At 48.0% G+C, this 18,336-nt stretch overlaps 1 protein-coding gene and 1 pseudogene across 3 annotated transcripts in view; one reads left to right on the forward strand and one right to left on the reverse strand.

The window, feature by feature from the left end:
- LOC103746523 overlaps nt 1-12,944 on the reverse strand; it is a 15,730-nt pseudogene extending 2,786 nt beyond the window's left edge.
- The window catches only part of Erbb3 (erb-b2 receptor tyrosine kinase 3), a 23,842-nt gene continuing 18,326 nt past the window's right edge, over nt 12,821-18,336 (forward strand). For all 3 annotated transcript variants that reach the window (XM_029553848.1, XM_008848695.3, XM_029553847.1), the window contains exons 1-3: nt 12,821-13,024; nt 16,337-16,488; nt 17,570-17,756. In XM_029553848.1, the coding sequence (XP_029409708.1) occupies nt 12,943-13,024; nt 16,337-16,488; nt 17,570-17,756 (421 nt within the window). In that variant the 5' untranslated portion in view covers nt 12,821-12,942. The remainder of the gene's footprint in view (nt 13,025-16,336; nt 16,489-17,569; nt 17,757-18,336) is intronic.

Consider the following 18,336-nt stretch of genomic DNA (forward strand, 5'->3'; position numbering starts at 1 on the left):
GTTTGTCCTTGTGTCTTCAGAACTGCTCATTGTTGTAAAGGTGATAGAGAGAGAGAGAGAGAGAGAGAGAGAGAGAGAGAGAGAGATCTCTATATACTTTGGGGGAAGGGTCTTTTGAGATCTCCCTGTAGCCTCAACTGGCCTGAACTTGCTATGTAGTCCAGGCTGGACTCTATCTCACAGAGATCTGCCTGACTCTGCCTCTTGAGTGCTGGAGTTAAAAGCCTGTGCCACCATGCCCAGATATATATATTTTTATATATATATATGTTTAATTTCATTTATTTTAAGTTTTATATATGAGTGTTATCCCTACATATATGTAAATGCACTCATGTTGTGCAGTGTCCACGGAGGCCAGAAGAGGGAGTCAGATCCCCTGGAAATGGAATTGTAGACAGTTGTTAGCTGCCATGCTATGTGGGTGTTGTGCTTTGAACCTGGGTCTTCTGGAAGAGCAGCCAGTGCTCTTAACTGCTACTCCATCTCTCCAGCCCCCATGAAAGATATCTTGTCTTCTTTTTTTTTTTTTTGACACAGGGTCTCCCTGTAGCCCCAGATGGTCTGGAACTCAGGAACTCACTATGTAGACCAGGCTGGCGTTGAATTCACAGAGATCTGCTGGGACTAAAGGCGTACAACACCATGCCCAGCAAAAGATATTTTTTAGCTGGGTGTGGTGGCGCATGCCTTTAATCCCAGCACTGGGGAGGAAGAGGCAGGTGGATCTCTGTGAGTTCAAGGAGACCCTGTCTCAAAAAAACCAAAAAACAAAATAATTTTTTTAAAGATTTATTTATTGTATATGTGTGAGTGCCTAAATGTATGCCTATGTACCACATGTGTGCAGTGCCCATGGAGGCCAGAAGAGGGGCGTCAGATCCTCTGGAAGTCATAAGCACTTGTGAGCTGCCTGATACAGGTGCTGGAAACTGAACCTGGGTCCTTTGGAAGAGCAGCAAATGCTCTTAACCACTGAACCTTCTCTCTGGCCTGAAAGATATTTGTTTGTTCATAATAAACCCCTTTCAACCACACCTGAGTTTTTGCTAATACGCTGATTTTTGCAGCAAAGTTCCTAGATAACCACAGGAAGTGGGCTGGTTGCCAGGGTAAGCAACAGGGTAATTAAAGGTTGGAATTTTCAGTCCCATCCTGAACCTCCAGGAAGGAGAGAGACACAGAAGTTGTGTTGCACATCAATGTTGAAATACAAAACTAGTTATGCCTATGTACCAAAGCCACCCCAACAAAGCCAGGAGGCCAGAGCAGGGCCCTTCCAGGTTGCTGAGCACACTGAAAGTGCAGAGGATGTGAAACTCCTATGTTAAAGCCCTTCCCACTGGGCGTGGTGGTGCACGCCTTTAATCCCAGCACTTGGGAGGCAGAAGCAGGCGGATCTCTGTGAGTTCAAGGTCAGCCTGGTCTACATAGTGAGTTCCAGGCCAGCTGAGGCTACAGGGAGACCCTGTCTCAAAAGGATAAAACAACAACAACAAAAAAAACTCTTGTAAACCAGGCATGGCAGCACATTCCTAATCCCACCATTCCAGAAACTGAGGTAAGAGGATCACAAATTTGAAGCAAGACTTTGTCTAAAAGCAAAGCCAGGCACAGTGGCCTATGCCTGTAATCCCAACACTGCAGATAAAAGGAGGATCAAGGATTCAAGGTCAGCCTCTGCTACATAGCAAATTCAAATCAGCCTGTGCTACAAAAGATCCTGTCTCCAAAATCCAAATCAGGGCTGGAAAGATGGCTCAGCAGATTAAGAGCCTGTACTGTTCTTGCAGAGGACCTAAATTTGGTTCTTAGCACCCACAATTGAACAGCTCACAACCACCTCTAAGTGTAGTTCCAAGGACTCTACTGCCCCCTTCTGGCCTCCACAAGCAACTGCACTCATGCCACTGCCATTTGTACATACTCCCACATAGACACATACATACACATCATCAGAAATTAAAATAAATCTTTTTTTTTTTTTTGTCTGTTTGAGACAGTGTCTTCCTGTAGCCCCAACTAGCCTGGAACTCACTATGTAGACCAGGCTGGCCTTTAACTCACAGAGATCAGCCTGCCTCTGCCTCTCATGTGCTGGGCTTAAAGGCATGCACTACCACACACGGCAAAATCTATATTTTTCTAAAAGTCAAAACGTGGGGCTGGAGAGATGGCTCAGCAGTTAAGAGCACTGGCTGCTCTTGCAGAGGACCTGGGTTCAATTTCCAGCACCCACGTGGTGGCTAACAACCATCTGTTAACTACAGTTCCGGGGGATCTGACACCCTCTTCTGACCTCCATGGGCACTGCACAACACATGTGTACTTACATATATGCAGGCAAAATACCTACACATAAAACAGATAAATAAATAAAAAAAAAAATCAACCAAAACATAATCCCAGCACTTAGGAAACAGGTGAATCTCTGTGAATTTGAGTCCAGCCTAGTCTCCATAGTGAGTTCACAAAAAAAGGAAAACAAAACAAAAACAAAAGCAACAAAAACAAGTGCAAAGAGCCTGACAAGCTGGCATATGCTTGTAATTCCGGGAAATGGAGGTAGGAAGCAGCTACATAGCGTATGAGACCCTGTCTTAATAAACCAAACAACAAAAGAAACCAATAGATTGGGAGAAAACATTTGCAACTCATGTCTGATAAGGATCTTGAGTCCAGAATACATAAATAGCTCTTACAACTTAACAAAAACTAGTGCAACTTTCAAAGGGACAGAGGAACAGGCAATTTTCCAAAGAATATATGCAAATGTGCAGTGAACACATGAAAGATGGGACTTGTTGTCAGTCATTAGGGAACTAAAGCTCCAAGCCACAAGAACTACTTCAAAGTTCTTCATGCCTGCTAGGACAGTCGTCATACACAAAAACAGCCAGTGTTAGCCTGGATATGGAGAAATTATGACCTTTACATGCTCTGAAAATGTTAACTGGTTCAGTTGAGGATAACAGTTTGGTGGTTCTTGAGAAAAGTTAAAACAGAACCGTGCAATGCAGCAGTCCCACACATACGTATTAAAAGCAGGAACAGAAACTCAAATACTTGTATAAAAATTCATTGTAGGGGTCGGAGAGATGGCTCAGTGGTTAAGAGCACTGGCTGCTCTTACAGAGGACCAGGAATTCCCAGCACCCACATGGAAGTTAAAAATTGTTCATAAAGGTCTGGGCAGCATAATGAGATCCCCATCTCTCTCTCTCTCTCTCTCACATGCAGATATACATACATGACTTCTTTGGGGGATACTAAAGACTAAATGCAGGGCTTCACACATGCTGATCTGTGCTACTCAGCTGTGCATCCAGCTCTTTTTATTTTTGGTTTGAAATAGGGTCTCACTAAATTGCCCAGGCCTTGAATTTGTGATCCTCCTGCCTTAGCCTCCCAAGGAGCTGGAAATACAGGCCTGTACCATAAGACCTGGCTTCATATATATATATTTTTTTTTCATTTATTTTTTATTATTATTATTTTTTGGTCTTTTTTGAGACTGGGTTTCCCTGTAGCCCCAGCTGTCCTGGAACTCACTATGTAGACCAGGCTGGCCTTGAACTCACAGAGACCTGCCTGCCTCTGCCTCCAAAGTGCCGGGATTAAAGGTGTGGGTCACCAGGCCGGCTCTTCATTTATTTTTTACTTTATGTGTATCAGTGTTTTATCTGCATATATGTAAGTCCAACACATGCATGAAATGTCTGCAGAGGCCAGAAGTCATCCAGATCCCCTGGAACTGGAATTATGGACAGTTGTTAGCCACCATGTAGGTGCTGGGAACCAAACCCTCGTCCTCTGAAAGAACAGCCAGTGAGTGCTCTCAGCTGCTGAGCCATCTCTCCAGCTGCCAAACCTGGCTTTTTTTTTTTTAAATCCCTGATACTGGAATAAACAGTTTTGTTAATCTTCAGTATTATACAATTATTTTGTATTTCATTAGTCCCCTCCCCTCTCCTTGTTTTGAGAAAGGATCTTGCTATGTAGCCTTGGCTGTCCTGGAACTCACTATATAGACCAGGAGAGCCTTGAGTTTGCAGCAATCCTGCTTCTGCTGTAAATACTGGGATTGCATACTACCAGGATCAGCTGCATTTATTAGTTCCTGCTCTTTATTATTTACTTTCTTCTATTTTCTTTGATTCGAATTTGTTATTGAATATAGCCCAGGATACCCTGAAATTCTGTAATCCTCCTGCTTCTGCCACTCAGTAAGTTTATAGTTATTAGCCACCACACCTGGCTCTCCAGTCCGGGTTTAGGTCAGTTTAATTGTTAGCTCAGTCAAAGAACATAGAGATAGGTGGTGAGAATCCATCACCTCTCCACTCCCTACTCCACAGAGAGCAGAAACAGTTCATGTTCACCCAGAAACCGCAACAACATACAGTTTTATCCTCAGGCAATGTTAGCTCTCCTCCCTTCTACCATAAAATAATCTGGACATCTGACCAGGTGGACCGCTTTCAGAACCTTATATTTTGATAACATCCCACAAAGGACTGGCTGAGCAGGAAACGGTGAGATTCCTTGGTGAGACATGCTGCCTAGAGGGGCAGTCACCTTGTTTCAGAGGTCCTTTCAAAACTAGAAGCTGTGAACACCGCAGTCCAACCTCCTCTGTCCTGCTTTCTTCCCTCCTTTCCTATGACAGTTGTTCCCAGAGCACTTGTTCATGAATGTCCTGCCCTCTAATTTTCACCCTAGGGCTGGCCTCAGGAAACTCAGACAACGACCAAGGAAAACACCAAACAAAAATAATTCAAAGGAAAGTTGGAACTTTAGCATGTAACAAAATTTAAGGGAAAAATTCATGGGACATGGGTCAGTGAGATGATTCAGTAAAGATGGTTGCAGTTGCACCAAGCTTGTGGACTTGAGTTGGATCCCTGGGATCCACATGGTGGAAGGAGAGAATCAACTCCTGCAAGCTGTTCTCTGACCTCCAAATGCACACCATGCTCATGTGTGCACACATGTGCACACAGAGACAAATCTAAAATAAAATTATAAGCCAGACATGCTTTTAATCCCAACACTTGGGAGGCAGAGGCAGGAGGATGTCTGAGTTCAAGGCCAGCCTGGTCTACATAGTGAGTTCCAGGCTAGCTATGGCTACAGGGAGACCCTGTCTCAAAAAGGAAAAAAAATATTAATATTGATTAATTTTAATTAGATTACAGAAAAAAATCAAGGATTTCTGTTCAGTCAACACTGTTATTGATAGAAAATTAATTAGAGATATTTATAGCAATAAAGACTAAAAGCTGGGACTGGAGAGATGTCTCAGTGGTTAAGAGCACTGGCTGCTCTTGCAAGGATCCACATGGCAGGTAACAATCATCAATAACTCCAGTTCCAGAGGAATTCAAAACCCTCTTCTGACCTCTGTTGGCATTGTACAACATGGGTGCATTTACATATATGTAGGCAATACACTTGTACACATAAAATTAAAAAAAAATTTTTTTTGAGACAGGTCTCCCTGCAGCCCCAGCTGTCCTGGAACTCACTATGTAGACCAGGCTGGCCTTGAACTCACAGAGATCTGCCTGCCTCTGCCTCCCGAGTGCTGGGATTAAAGGCATACACCACCACACCCAGCTAAAAAATGGAATTTCTATACAAAACAGGGCAAGGGGAAATATAAATAGGCAATTCATAATAGAGAAAAATTGAGTTTGGGGTATTAGTGGTAGAGAGTTTAGCATGGAGGAAGCTCTAGAATCAGTCCCTAGTACCAGATGAGAGAGAGCGAGAGATATCAAAGGAGGGAAAAGTTTGAGGGGCTGGAGATGGCTCAGGAGTTAAGAGCTTATACTGTCTTACAGATGACCTGAGTTTGGTTTCTAGCACCCAAATTGGACAACTCACCACTGTCTATAACTCCAGCTCCAGAGAATCCAATGTCTTCTGGACTCCAAGGGCACCTGCACTCATATGTGTGCATACACACACACACACACACACACACACACACACACACACATTTTAAAAGAAAATTTTTATTTTTATTTTATGTGTATGCATGTATTGCCTGTATGTATGTAAGTGCACCTGTATCGTGCAGTGGTGCTCACAGAAGGCAGAAGAGGGCATCAGATCCTCTGGAACTGGAGTTACAGACAGTTGTTAGCCACCATGTGGGTGCTGAGAATTTAATCTTGGTCCTCTGCAAGGACAGCAGTGCTCTTAACTGCTCAGCTATCTCTCCAGTCCAAAGAAAATAATTTTTTTAAAAAAGTTTGAAAGACTGAGGCAGGAGGATCTCTGTAAGATAGAGGCCAGCCTGGGCTACATAGTGAGTTCCAGTCCGGTTGCAGCTATGAGAGACCCTCTCTCAAAAAAAAAAAAAATTAAGCCGGGGGTGGTGGCACACACCTCTAATCCTAGCACTCAGGAGGCAGAGGCAGGTGGATCTCTGTGAGTTCGAGGCCAGTCTGGTCTACATAACGAGTTCTAGGCTAACTGGGGTTACAGGGAGACCCTGTCTGAAAAAGACTGAAAACAACAACAAAAATTTTTTTTAATTAAAAAAAAGTTTGATGTCAATTATGTTATCAATTAAAATGCAATGGGATATCTTCAGCTGTTGCAAAACTGAAAACTTAAATATTATGAAGTATTGGCAAGAAGTTGGAATGTTGAAATCTCATCAGTGCCAAGCCTGGTCGCGTGAACCTATTATATAACCACAACCTAAGAAGGCTGAGGCAAGAGGAATGCCTAGATTTGAGGCCAGCCTGGACTACACAGTGAATCCCAGAAAAACCTGGGCTACCACCACCAAAATAGAGAGGTGTGGTGGCACACAATTTAATCCCAGCACTCCAGAGGCAGACAGATCTCTGTAAATTTAAGGTCAACAGGCTCTACATAGGGAGTTCCAGCCAGCCAGGGATAGTGAGATCCTGTCTCAAAAACAAATAAACAACAAACCTCCCAAAAAAGTCAAAAGAGACCTAGAGGTATAGCTGAGTGAGAGAGAGCTTGTTTATCATGAATGAAGTCCAAGATTCAGTCTCCAGCACTCTGGAAAATAGAAAGAAATCTCTCCACTGACAGTGAGCGTATATGGAAATTGTGGACATTCTGGAGTCAAGAGCTCAATGGGCACAAAGTGATTATAGGACCAAAGAAGTTCTGCACAGAGATTTCTGTTGTAGCGTCTCTTGTGGCTACAGGAAGACGCTGGGGTAGCAAACAAAGTCTAGAGTGCCACACCATAGAACAGACTGCCGCAGTTAGAAACAATACAAAAGGTCATGGAAGCCAAAGAAAGTTTGTTTTATTTTTTACATTTTATTTTATTTTATGTGTATGAGTGTTGTGCTTGCATGTATGCAAGTGCATCTATGTCATGCAGTTTCCCTCAGAGGTCAGAAGAACGTGTCGGATGCCCTGGAACTGGAGTCATGGATGGTTGTTAGCTGGGATTTGAACCCTGGTCTTCTGCAAGGACAGTCAGTGCTCTTAACCACTGAGTCCAGCCCAGTTTGCTTTATTTAAAAAAAATTTTTTTTGTTACACTTATTTAATGTGAAAGGGTGCACATATGGCGGTCAGAGGACAACTCTCAGAAGTTGGATCTTTCCTACTGTGTAGATCCTCGGATCATTTCAGGTCATCAGGCTTGGGGGCTGCCACCTTTAGCCACTGAGCTATCTCAGGGGCCTTGTTTTCTTTCCTTCTTTTCTTTTCTTTTCTTTTCTTTTCTTTTCTTTGTGTGTGTGTGTATGTGTGTGTGTCTGTGTGTATGTGTGTGTGTGTGTGTGTGTGTGTGTGTGTGAGAGACAGAGTCTCCCTGTACCCCCAGCTGGCCTAGAACTCACTATGTAGACCAGGTTGGCCTTGAACTCACAGAGATCTGCTTGCCTCTGCCTCCCAAGTTCTGGGATTAAAGGGATGTACACCACATCTGGCTCTTGTTTTCTTTCTAAAGTAATTTTTTAAAAAATTATGTGTATGTATATATGTTGCCTTTGTGAATTTATGTGTACCATGTGCATGCAGGAGGCCAGAAGAGGGTATCAGAATGCTTGGAACTGGAGTTATGGGTGGTTGTGAGCCACCATGTGGATGCTGAGAACCAAACCAGAGTCCTCTGTAGTGCTTTTAACTGCTGAACCATCTCTCTAGCCCCGAGTTTTGTTTAGTTTGGTTTGGTTTGGTCTTTTTGAGATAGGGTCTCCCTGTAGCCCCAGCTGGCCTGCAACTCAGTATGTAGACCGGCCTGGCCTTGAACTCACAGAGAACCATCTGCCTCTGCCTCCTGAGTGCTGGGATTAAAAGCATGTGCCACCGGGCCCAGCTCAGCCCATTTAATTTTCTTGAGACGTTTGGAGATTCTAGCAGAGGAATGCAGTTACTCCTTTGACTGCAGACCTGTCCTCCTCTATCCAGGAAGGCTTCCTCTTTGATGGATTTGCAGCTTCAGAAGAGATAAACATGGAGTATTCGGGGAAGGGGACACCCACCTAGCTAGCTAGATCACCAAATCAGTGTGGTGATCAATGGGGTGACAGATGTGGCAATCACATTGTCCCCACATCCCCGTTCTATTTTCTTAAGATGACAGATCTCGAGTCAAGCTTGGTGGCTCACACATGTAATCCCAACACTTGGGAATCTGAGCAGAAAGATTTTTGTGAATTCAAGGCCAGCTTTGGTTACATAGTGATTTCTAGGCCAGCCTGGGCGAACAAAAATATGGCAGATATTATAGGTAGATTTGTACCTTAAGGGAAACAATCAGATATACAGAAAAATAGATTATGAGGAGAAAGGGGATAGTGCTAGAAAATCAGTTTAAGGACGACAAGAAAGAAGCAGAGGGGTGAAGAGACAAGCCTGAACAAAGCACGGAGCTAGAAGTCAGCAGAGCACAGAGGTTATGATCCTGGTGAATTGGGTAGACTGCAATAATGACAGGAGATAAGGACAGTTTTTGCTTTATCTGGTTTTGGTTTTCATGGTGCTGGAGACTGAGCCCAGGGGCCTCACCCATGCCAAGCAGATGCTCTGCCACTATGTCCCAGTCCTCCTTCAACTTCTTTTGGAAACAGGATCTCACTAAGCTAACCAAGCTCACCTTGACCTCACTCTATAGCCAAGGCAGGCTTTGAATTTACAGTCCTCCTGCCTCAGCTTACTTATAGCTGGGATTATAGGCATTTGTCACCAGGCCCAGAGGATTACCTGTGTTTTTATAGTAAATTAAGAACCAAGCTGGGCATGATGTCATAGGCCTTTAATACCAGCAGTCAGGCTGCAGAGGCAGGTGGATCTGTGTGAGTTCACACACAAACAAAATCAAGCTGGGTATGGCAATGAAGAGGGCAAGCATAGGGAATATTTTAGCAAGAACCTGGGACCCCACTTGGTTTGAGCTATATACACACCCTTCTAACAATACACCTAGCAATCTAGGACCCCCACCTACATCAAGTTGCACATATACCCCACTTTGAACAGTGTAATAAGTTTGTCTTTCTCTAAGAACCATCAAGAACCCTCCTTGTGGGCTGGAGGGATGACTAAGTGGGTAAAGGCACTTGCCACCAAGCCCAGCAACCTGAGTTTGATCCCCAGGACCCAGATGGTGGAAGAAAACAACCAACTCTGGAGAGTTGTCCTCTGACCGCCACGAGCATGTCATCAGTATTTGATCTCTGGAACCTACCAAAACCTGGATACGAGAGAAAAATTTAAAAGATGGGGTGGCTCATATTTGTCCTCCTGGCATTTCTATAGGGAGTTGGGAAGTGAAGACAGGAGAATTGTCCAGAAACTCATGGACCAGCTAGACTAGAAGATGTAGAGTGACAGAAACAAGTGACACCCTGCCTCAACAAGATGAAAGGAGAGAACTAACTCCTGAAAGTTGTCCTCTGACCACCACACTTGCACAGTGGCACATATGTACTGTGGTACCACGCATCCTACACACAAATAATATCATAAAACAAACAAAACCTCCATCAAAGTCATAGACAACAGTGAGAAAAGATAATGGGATTGTGGCAGGGACAGAAAGCATTCACACATAAAGCCTCCTTTCTTTCAATTAATTTATTCACGGCAGTCCTTAACAAAGCAAGCAACAGGGCAGCATTGTGCTCTGTTTATTCCGGATGCTTAGGATGCTGTTTTGCTAAGTGCTGAAGTATGAACTGGAGGGCCAGGAGCACACATCTCTTAGATCTAGCTGGGAGGGTGAGCTGAGAATAATAGGAATTAGACACAGCTAGCACATACTATATGCTTTATAAAGGCTGAGCACCACACAGTCACTGAGAACATGTGACTTGCCTCTTTCACTTTTTTCTTTTCTTTTTGGTTTTTCTTTAGGTATGATTTGCTATGTGTAGTCCTGACAGGCTTGGGACATTGTGAAGCCATCATAGCAGGCTGGCCTGAAACTCATTACAATTTTTCCTGCCTCAGCCTCTCAAATGTTGGGCTTATGGGAATGAGCTACCACACCCAGCTCTGCCTCTTTCTCTTAAATAAAAATAACCTTATGAGTAAAGACGGCTGCAGTCTTTTTTTTTTTTTTTTTTTTTTTGACTTGCTGGGCAATGAGCTCTGGGCCTCATGTATGCCAGGCAAGCAATCTACTATTGATCTACATCCCAGCCCCACAACTGCTCTTGAACAAGGAAACTACCTCTCTTTGAGAGACCAGGGCCTTGGATACTAACTAGATTGAGGTGGGTGTATAATGAAGTGAAAAGCTCTTTGATCTGGCTGTGTGGGTGGAAGAGGAGACCCTTAAGGAGTATTAGTGCTGCCACCCAATGGGAGGTGCACCCACGCACTGCCAGGTATCAAACCAGAGTCCCTGCCCATAACTAGGCTAACCCTTGAACACTAGACTACAATCCTAACTCTGAAAGGAGTCTGAATCTGACCAGATGAAGCTCCAGTCTCAGTATGTCATAAGAAATCCTGGAGCCTGGTGTGGTGGCACACCCCTTTAGTTCCAGCACTCAGGAGGCAGAGGCAGCAGGATCTCTGTGAGTTCAAGGCCAGCCTGGTCTACATAGTGAGTTCCAGGCCAGCTGGTGCTACAGGGAGACCCCGTCTCAAAAAGACCAAAAGAAAAAGAAAAAAAAAAAGAGAAATTCTGGGTAAAAATCTGAGCTCCTTCCCAACTTTCTCCAGACAGATAAATTTGGAGAAAAGTCACAAGTTTCCAGTGCTGAAATGATGAAGTGTTGCCACTTTTTATGGCTTTTGGTTTTGATGGTGGAGAGTCAACCTACAGCCTTAAGCATGCTAGGCAAACACTCTGCCACTAAGCCATGTCCCCTCCTCACTTTCCCCCCTTATTTTTTAAAACCTTTTAAATTGAGAGTTCAAGGTCAGCCTGGTCTACATAGTGAGTTCCAGGCCAGCTGGGACCACAGGGAGACCCTGACTCAAAAAGACCAAAACAAACGAACAAACAAAAAATGGAAAGAGGTAAGTGACTCCATGAAATAGTCCTCTGACCTCCACAGGCACCACCCTACCCCCGCAGCACCCATGCCCCACCCCCATCATACACACAACAATAATAATAATTAATAAAATTTTAAAATTGTAAAGAATTGTATCATGAGAGCTGGGTCTGGTGGCCCACATCTGTACTTGAGAGGTGGCGGCAGGAAAGTCACCAAGAGTCCAATACCAGCCTCTGCTACATTGTGAATTTGAGGCCAGTTTGTGCTATATGAGGCCCTGTCTCAAAGACAAAAAATAAAACGACAGGAAAGAAAAAGAGGATCGTAGCTGGTAGTGGGGCATCCTCACCGAAGTGCAACGGGGGAAAGTAGGTACTCTGGGCAGGGAATGCCAGTCTAAGGGATTTGAGATGCAACGGACCCAGCATCAGCGGGCGCGGGCCCGCCCCGCCCCGGACAGCAGCCCACGCTGCGCGGGGTGGACCAGGACCCTAGTGACCTCCCCGCGCCCTCTCCACTGTCCCCTTGGGGAGGAGTCTGGGCGTCAGCGCCAGGATGGGGGGTGTGCCCATCTGGGTCCCCAGAAGAGGCGGGAACGCCGGCCGCGAGGACCGCCACCCGTTGCAGGGCGGACGGGAGACAGCTGTTCTCCGGGGCGGCCGTGGGGGGCAGCAGAGGGGACTGCGACAGGTGCGGTAGCCCCGCCCAGGGCAGAGGGGGGCTACGGGCTCCTGGGTCTGTTCCCAGGCTGGAAGCCGCCCCCGCCCCCCGGCCAAATCCCCCCAGAGGCCGGGCCGGCGCCGGGGCTGCTGGAGGAAGCGGCCGGAGACAGTGCGATTTCACGCGGCCTCCGGGTCTCGGGTTCCCGGGCAGGGGCATGGCTTCTGGGGCTTTGAGTCCCGGGGAAACTGAGGTGGCAGGAGCACTGGGTTAAAAAGCAACCTCCCACGCCGCAAGCGGGAGAGAAAAGTCCCTCAAGTGATCCAACCGGCTAGGGGAGTTGGCGGTCGGCTTAGTGGGCGCGGCCAGCTTTCGGGGCCGGGCTTGGGCGCGCTCTGCACCGGCACTCTACCTTTCCCTCGCTCCGGGGCATCTGCTAGCCTCCTCTGCTCCGAGCCCAGCTCCTGGGGAAACTGCTGGACTGAGACCCTTCCTTGACCCTCCCAGCCCAGCTGCGGGCGGGCGGCGGGGCGCGATCTGGGCGGCTATCCGCGCCGCAGCCATCCGACTCCAGGCCGGCACGGGAGGGGGCGCGGCCGTGACTCACCCACTTCCCCCTCCGCTCCCTCCCTCCCAGTCTCCAGACCTACACCCTCCCCTGCCATCCCGCTCCGGACTCCGGCTCCGGTTGCATTTGCAGCCTCGGCGGCCGCCGCCGCCACGAACTCTCTGACTGCTCAGGTGGCTGTCGCTCCGATGCCCTAGTCCAGGGGCCCCCCGGCCGGACTCGGCTGGGCTCCCTTCACCCTCTGCTGGAACCATGAGGGCGATCGGGGCTCTGCAGGTGCTGGGCTTGCTTCTCAGCCTGGCCCGGGGCTCAGAGGTGGGCAACTCGCAGGCAGGTAAGCGGCGCGGGAGCCCCAGTAGGCTGGAACCCGGGAGCGCGACTCGAGTGCGCGCAGACCCTGGGCAGGGTAGGGGTTCCGACGTGCCGAGCTCAGGGTGCGACCCCCGGTCTTCTGGGATTCCCTATAAGGGGGACGTCTATAAGGGGGCTGGGTTCTTGGTGTGGGTCTGGCAAGGTGTCGCAGACCCTCTAATTGGTCTGCTCCGATAAGGTGGTTGCCCGAAAGGTGGTTCACACTTTTGAAAGCCTTGCAGAGAGGGGCGGGCGGGGACCTTTCTGTAAAGGTGAAGAGCTGGTGGAAGTGGAGATTCTTAGCTGAAGGGTCTGTTTGCGCCCCAGTTCCCCACCCCCTACCCCACCCTAGGTATCAACAACCCCCCAGTTTCGTTGTTTTGCCGACAGGGCGGAGCTATGGGAGGGTTGGAAGTTGTTGTTTTCTGATGTTAGAAAAACAAGAATGGCACCTCCTCTTCCGTAAGTGGGACTGCCCTGAGAAGGTCTGAGATTAACCTGAGAGCCAAGTCCAGGTGACATCAGAATGAGAGGCCCCATCGAGGCTGGCCTACTGCTTTCCCTCAAAATAAAGTTGACCAGTCCCTAACTTAACCAACCTCCTTTTATCACGGTCTAGGTCAATTCCACGAGCATTTATTGAGCATCTACTACATACTATACTATAGCCAGGGTATGTAGTATACACCCTAGTCCCAGAGCTGCAGAGGAAAGGACAACTCAATTCTGTATCTCTCCCCAGTCTGTCACCTCTCCGACCTTCTGAGCAGACTGTGCTGTAAAGTTCCTAGACCCAATTTCTGCCCCTCCCCCATTCAGTTCAGTTTATTGTCTAATTTCAGACAGAGCCCAGCTTGCTCTTCTCTATCCCTCCTCCCATTCCGTGCCATCTGAGCCCACTCCCACGGGTGCCTCTGGAACCACGGACACCTGAAGAATGCTGGAGTTGGTGTGATTAGAGTCCTGTTGATCTTCCCCCATGCCCTAGATCTCAGCTTGGAGTTTGGCACAGCCAGGGTCCCTTCCCCAGGGTGGGAGTAGGAGAAGCCACCTGTGCTTCCCCCGCAGTTGCTGGGCCTAAATTTAGACCCTGGGATCTTGAGATGTGAACACTCCCAGCTGGTGGAGGGGGGTGATCCGGAGACCAGAGTGGAAGGGGTTGATGGAACCACTGTATCAATCACTGTTCAATCTGCCCCCCAATCTTCACTCAGGAACCAGAGTCCAGGATTTCTACCACCCTCTCTGAGAGGCAGGGGGCAGACATAGTTGGGTTTCTACTCTTTATCTGGATCCTGAAGCCTCTGGGCATCCGGCCCTATCTAAGCCTTCTATAGACCCTTTGTCCCCTTGAATGTGTGTGGAGGGGGTGGCAGTAGAGGGGAGGCCTCTGGAGTGGGTAGAGGTTCTGGCCCTGTCCAACCTCACTGCTCTCTGTCCAAAAAGGGTTCTAACATTGCTGCTCTTTGAGCTCTTAGTTCCTGGGCATAGTAGGGGCTTTTCTAATCCCTCCCCTTTGCCCTGTTCCCCAAGTTTTCTGGCTCCTCCCAGAGTTGTTGTTTATACTATTGTACTGCCCAGGCCCTTTGCCCTTGTTTGTGAAATATGGACTTTACCCTCAGGATGGCAGGTAACTGAGACTATTAACACTGTTGCCTTGCAAGCACAGATACAAAGTCTGCAAGGGCACTGTAGGCAGGTGGATGGATAGGCTACCTGTAGGACATCCTATAGGATCCCAGGGGCAAGCCATCTAGATTTCTGGGCCAGGTGAACTGTGTACGTGTTTGTGTGCCAGTCATGTATAGTGTGCGTGCACATGTCCATACCACTTCCCTATATAGAAAGCCTGGCTCCTCCCTTATCTGAGAAGTGTTGGCACCTTAACTTGGAAGAGGGGTGTTCTGCCAGGAAGGGGATAGAGGTGGAGCTGTTATAGAAATGACTAACTTTTCTACTCATTCATTTCAACCCAAATGACCCTGGAGTTCCCAGGTTCCTTTGGGAGGTTCTAACCTGTTTATCCCTCCCTGCTGGGACTGGTCTACAGCTTCTTTCCTGGAGAGAGATAGGGAAGGGGGGCCCTGAAAGATCAAGTGGTCAGACCAGGGGTGTGTGTTGCTGGAGGGGCTGGGGCCCCTGAGTCTCCCACTATTGCACTCCTGCTTCCCAGGCCTCAGGGAGGGTGGTTAGAACAGGTGGTATCTTCCCCCTAACTCCTCACCCTCCCCATGTGCTCTTTCACTGAGTCAGAGGAAAGAGGCACACATCAGGTTTCAGAAGGCCAAGACTTCCCATGCCCATTGTCCTCCATTTTTACAAAAGAAAGTGAAAGCCCAGTACTGAACTATCTCACTGGCTCCTCAGCCTGGGCTCTCCCCTGGAGTGCCTGCTGGGGAGAATGCCATGATAGAAGTCTTTCTAATGGATCTCTCTGACAGTGAAATCGGGAGGAAGGCTTAGGAGCAGAGGGTCTGCTCTGGTTCTCTCCAGGCTTCTCTGTTAGCTGAAAAGTACTTCACAGCTTCACTGTGATGCTGAGGAGAGCTGGAGCTTGTCGGCTTAGAGGAAGGGAGTGAGGAGGGAAGCCAGAGTTTAGGAAGAGGGAGGCTGCCAGCTCCTTATCATCCAGCTCAAAAGACAAAGCTCCCATTGACCCCCACCCCACTACCAGGTCTTTTCCCTCCAGTGAGGTCACTTGTCTGAGCCCAAAGCTTGAGGGTAGAGGGGGGTGCTGCTGAGGACGGGGTATATGGGACAGGGTGGGGCAGCCCCCTCCTCCTGGATAGAATCGCCTCATTGTGGGCTGAACTGTGGCCCCAGGCAGTGCCCCCACCCTCTGTCCCCATCCCACCCTCTGTAGACACAATAGGGGCTGTGTGCTAGCCCTAAAGAGATGTTTATTCCAGGGCCTAGAGAGAGGCAGGATGGGGGCAGAGAAGTAAGTGCCTTAGTTGAGGAGAGGAGGGTAATCAAAGTTTGATCCTTGCTTAACTTCTTTCCAGGGAAGAGAAAAGTCCCCTGTCTTTCTCCTGGGTTAACCTCTTAGTGCACAAATTAGTGCCTGAAAGGGGCACAGGGGAACCCTGGTAGGAAAAAGTACCTTTCACCTTCCCATTTGGAATGGTGAGGGGGCGTGTGAGAAGAGAGGAGGGCCCAGACATGTGGGCCTGTCTGTCTCCAGTGGGTAGAGTTTGAAATAACTGAATATAACTGGAAGAGGACAGCCCAAGGGGGTCTTGGAAGAAGGGACTTGTGTCCAACCCTCTGCCACTGTTACCTCCACTTTGAACAGTGTGTCCTGGGACTCTGAATGGTCTGAGTGTGACTGGTGATGCTGAAAACCAATACCAGACATTGTACAAGCTCTACGAGAGGTGTGAGGTGGTGATGGGTAACCTGGAGATTGTGCTCACAGGACACAACGCTGACCTTTCCTTCCTGCAGGTGAGAGTGCCCAGCCCCTCCTTCAGCATTTCCCTCTCTTGTTTCTCCCTTATCCTAAACATAGAAATGCCTTCCCTTTCTCTCGGCATCACTCTATGCTGTGTCCAGCATTTCCAAGACTCAGTAGTTCCTGTGCTCGGCGGGTATGGTGGCACATGCCTTTAATCCCAGCACTTGGGAAGCAGAGGCAGGTGGATCTCTGTGAGTTCAAAGCCAGCCTTGTCTACATGTTCCAGGCCAGCTAGGGCTACAGGGAAACACTGTCTCAAAAAGACACAAAAAAAAAAAAAAAAAAAAGACTTAGTAGTTCCTAAGACTCAAACCTGTGTGTTTACAGAAATGGTGACTAGAATCAGGAACTCGTGGTTTGGTTCTATAACCAGGGTTATATAGAGGCTGGCCAGAAGAAAGGAACAGGGCAGGTGGTGCTCTGTGTAAGCCTAACTGTACTGTAAGCTGGACTAACTCAGAGAGCCACCCAAGGACTCAAAGGCACCTGGAGAGATGAGGTGGGAACTGAGCCAGGACTCTCCTGGTATGGGGGGATGCTGAGAAGAAACTTAGATCTTCAGCTATTGCTGCTGTTTGTCTTCACTCACAGAAGTGACATAGCCGTGTGACAGCCAGACTACTCCCTACTCCAAATTAGGAATTAGAAAGGATGTAGAGCTAGGGATGGAGCTCAGGGGTGCAGTGCTTACAGAGTATGCATAAGGCCCTGTGTTAGTTTCCAGGACAGAGAGATGGGAGGGCAAGTAAAGGAAAGAGGGAGGAAGAAAGGAAAGGAAAAGAAATTCAGGGAGGCTGGGCACAGTGGCATGCACCTATAAGCCCATCTACTTAAGATGCTGAGGCAGTTCAACTGCTTGAGGCCAGGAGTTCAAGACCAATCTGGGCAATGCATTAAGGACTGCAGTCAGGTGGCAGCTGTGGCTGGGTGGTAGAGCAATTGCCTGATGTCCAGCCCCAGTTTTTGTTTTGTTTTGTTTTAAGTTAAGGGGTAGTGTTTTAAGCAAAAGAGAGGAAAGAGGAAAGAAATTTTGCCTTGTCCCTTTCATTAACATGATCTGTTCCATCACAGTGGATCCGAGAAGTGACAGGCTATGTCCTTGTGGCCATGAATGAATTCTCTATACTACCATTGCCTAATCTCCGAGTGGTACGGGGGACCCAGTTCTACGATGGGAAGTTCGCCATCTTTGTCATGTTGAACTATAACACCAATTCCAGCCACGCTCTGCGCCAGCTCCGCTTTACTCAGCTCACGGGTCAGTTTCTGGTGGTCCCTTCTGACTTTGTCCTCAGCCTCCCTCCTTGATAACAACCCAAGACTGCTCACTGTTTCTTCCAAGGTGCCCACTACCTTGGTGGCCAAAAAGTCCACAACTCTTTAAACAATAAAGGGCCCCAGTGGGGAGCTGGGGTCAGCTATTCCAGGAGGGAGGGTTCTTATGTGATGGTGAGGCTAGACTGGTCTCTGGATCTGTTTCCTATTCCTCTAACTTCAAAGTACAGTGTTCCTTGATATCCCCTTGATATCCCTCTTCTGGAATCTTGCCTTTACTCCCTCCCCAACCCCAACCAGCTGGATGAATTTAAGAGGTAAACACCAGCTGGGCACCCTGTACTCTCCCTGTCGCAGTCAGTTGGAAAACACTCAGGTAGGCCTCGGGGTTGGGGGTGGCGGCTGGGGGGGTGGCAGATTGAGTCAGGATGTCCTGTCCTTCTCTCTCTGCCCCTCCACCACTGGCTAAACCGGATCTGGACAGGTGCCTGAAGAGGCAGGAGTTTCTTCAGCCTGACTCCTCCTCTTAGGAGGCTAGTCTTTCCTGCAGCACAAACCTGATT

This window comes from Nannospalax galili, unplaced genomic scaffold, assembly GCF_000622305.1.
Source record: "Nannospalax galili isolate Female #2095 unplaced genomic scaffold, S.galili_v1.0 scaffold2124, whole genome shotgun sequence".
Lineage (NCBI taxonomy): Eukaryota > Metazoa > Chordata > Mammalia > Rodentia > Spalacidae > Nannospalax > Nannospalax galili.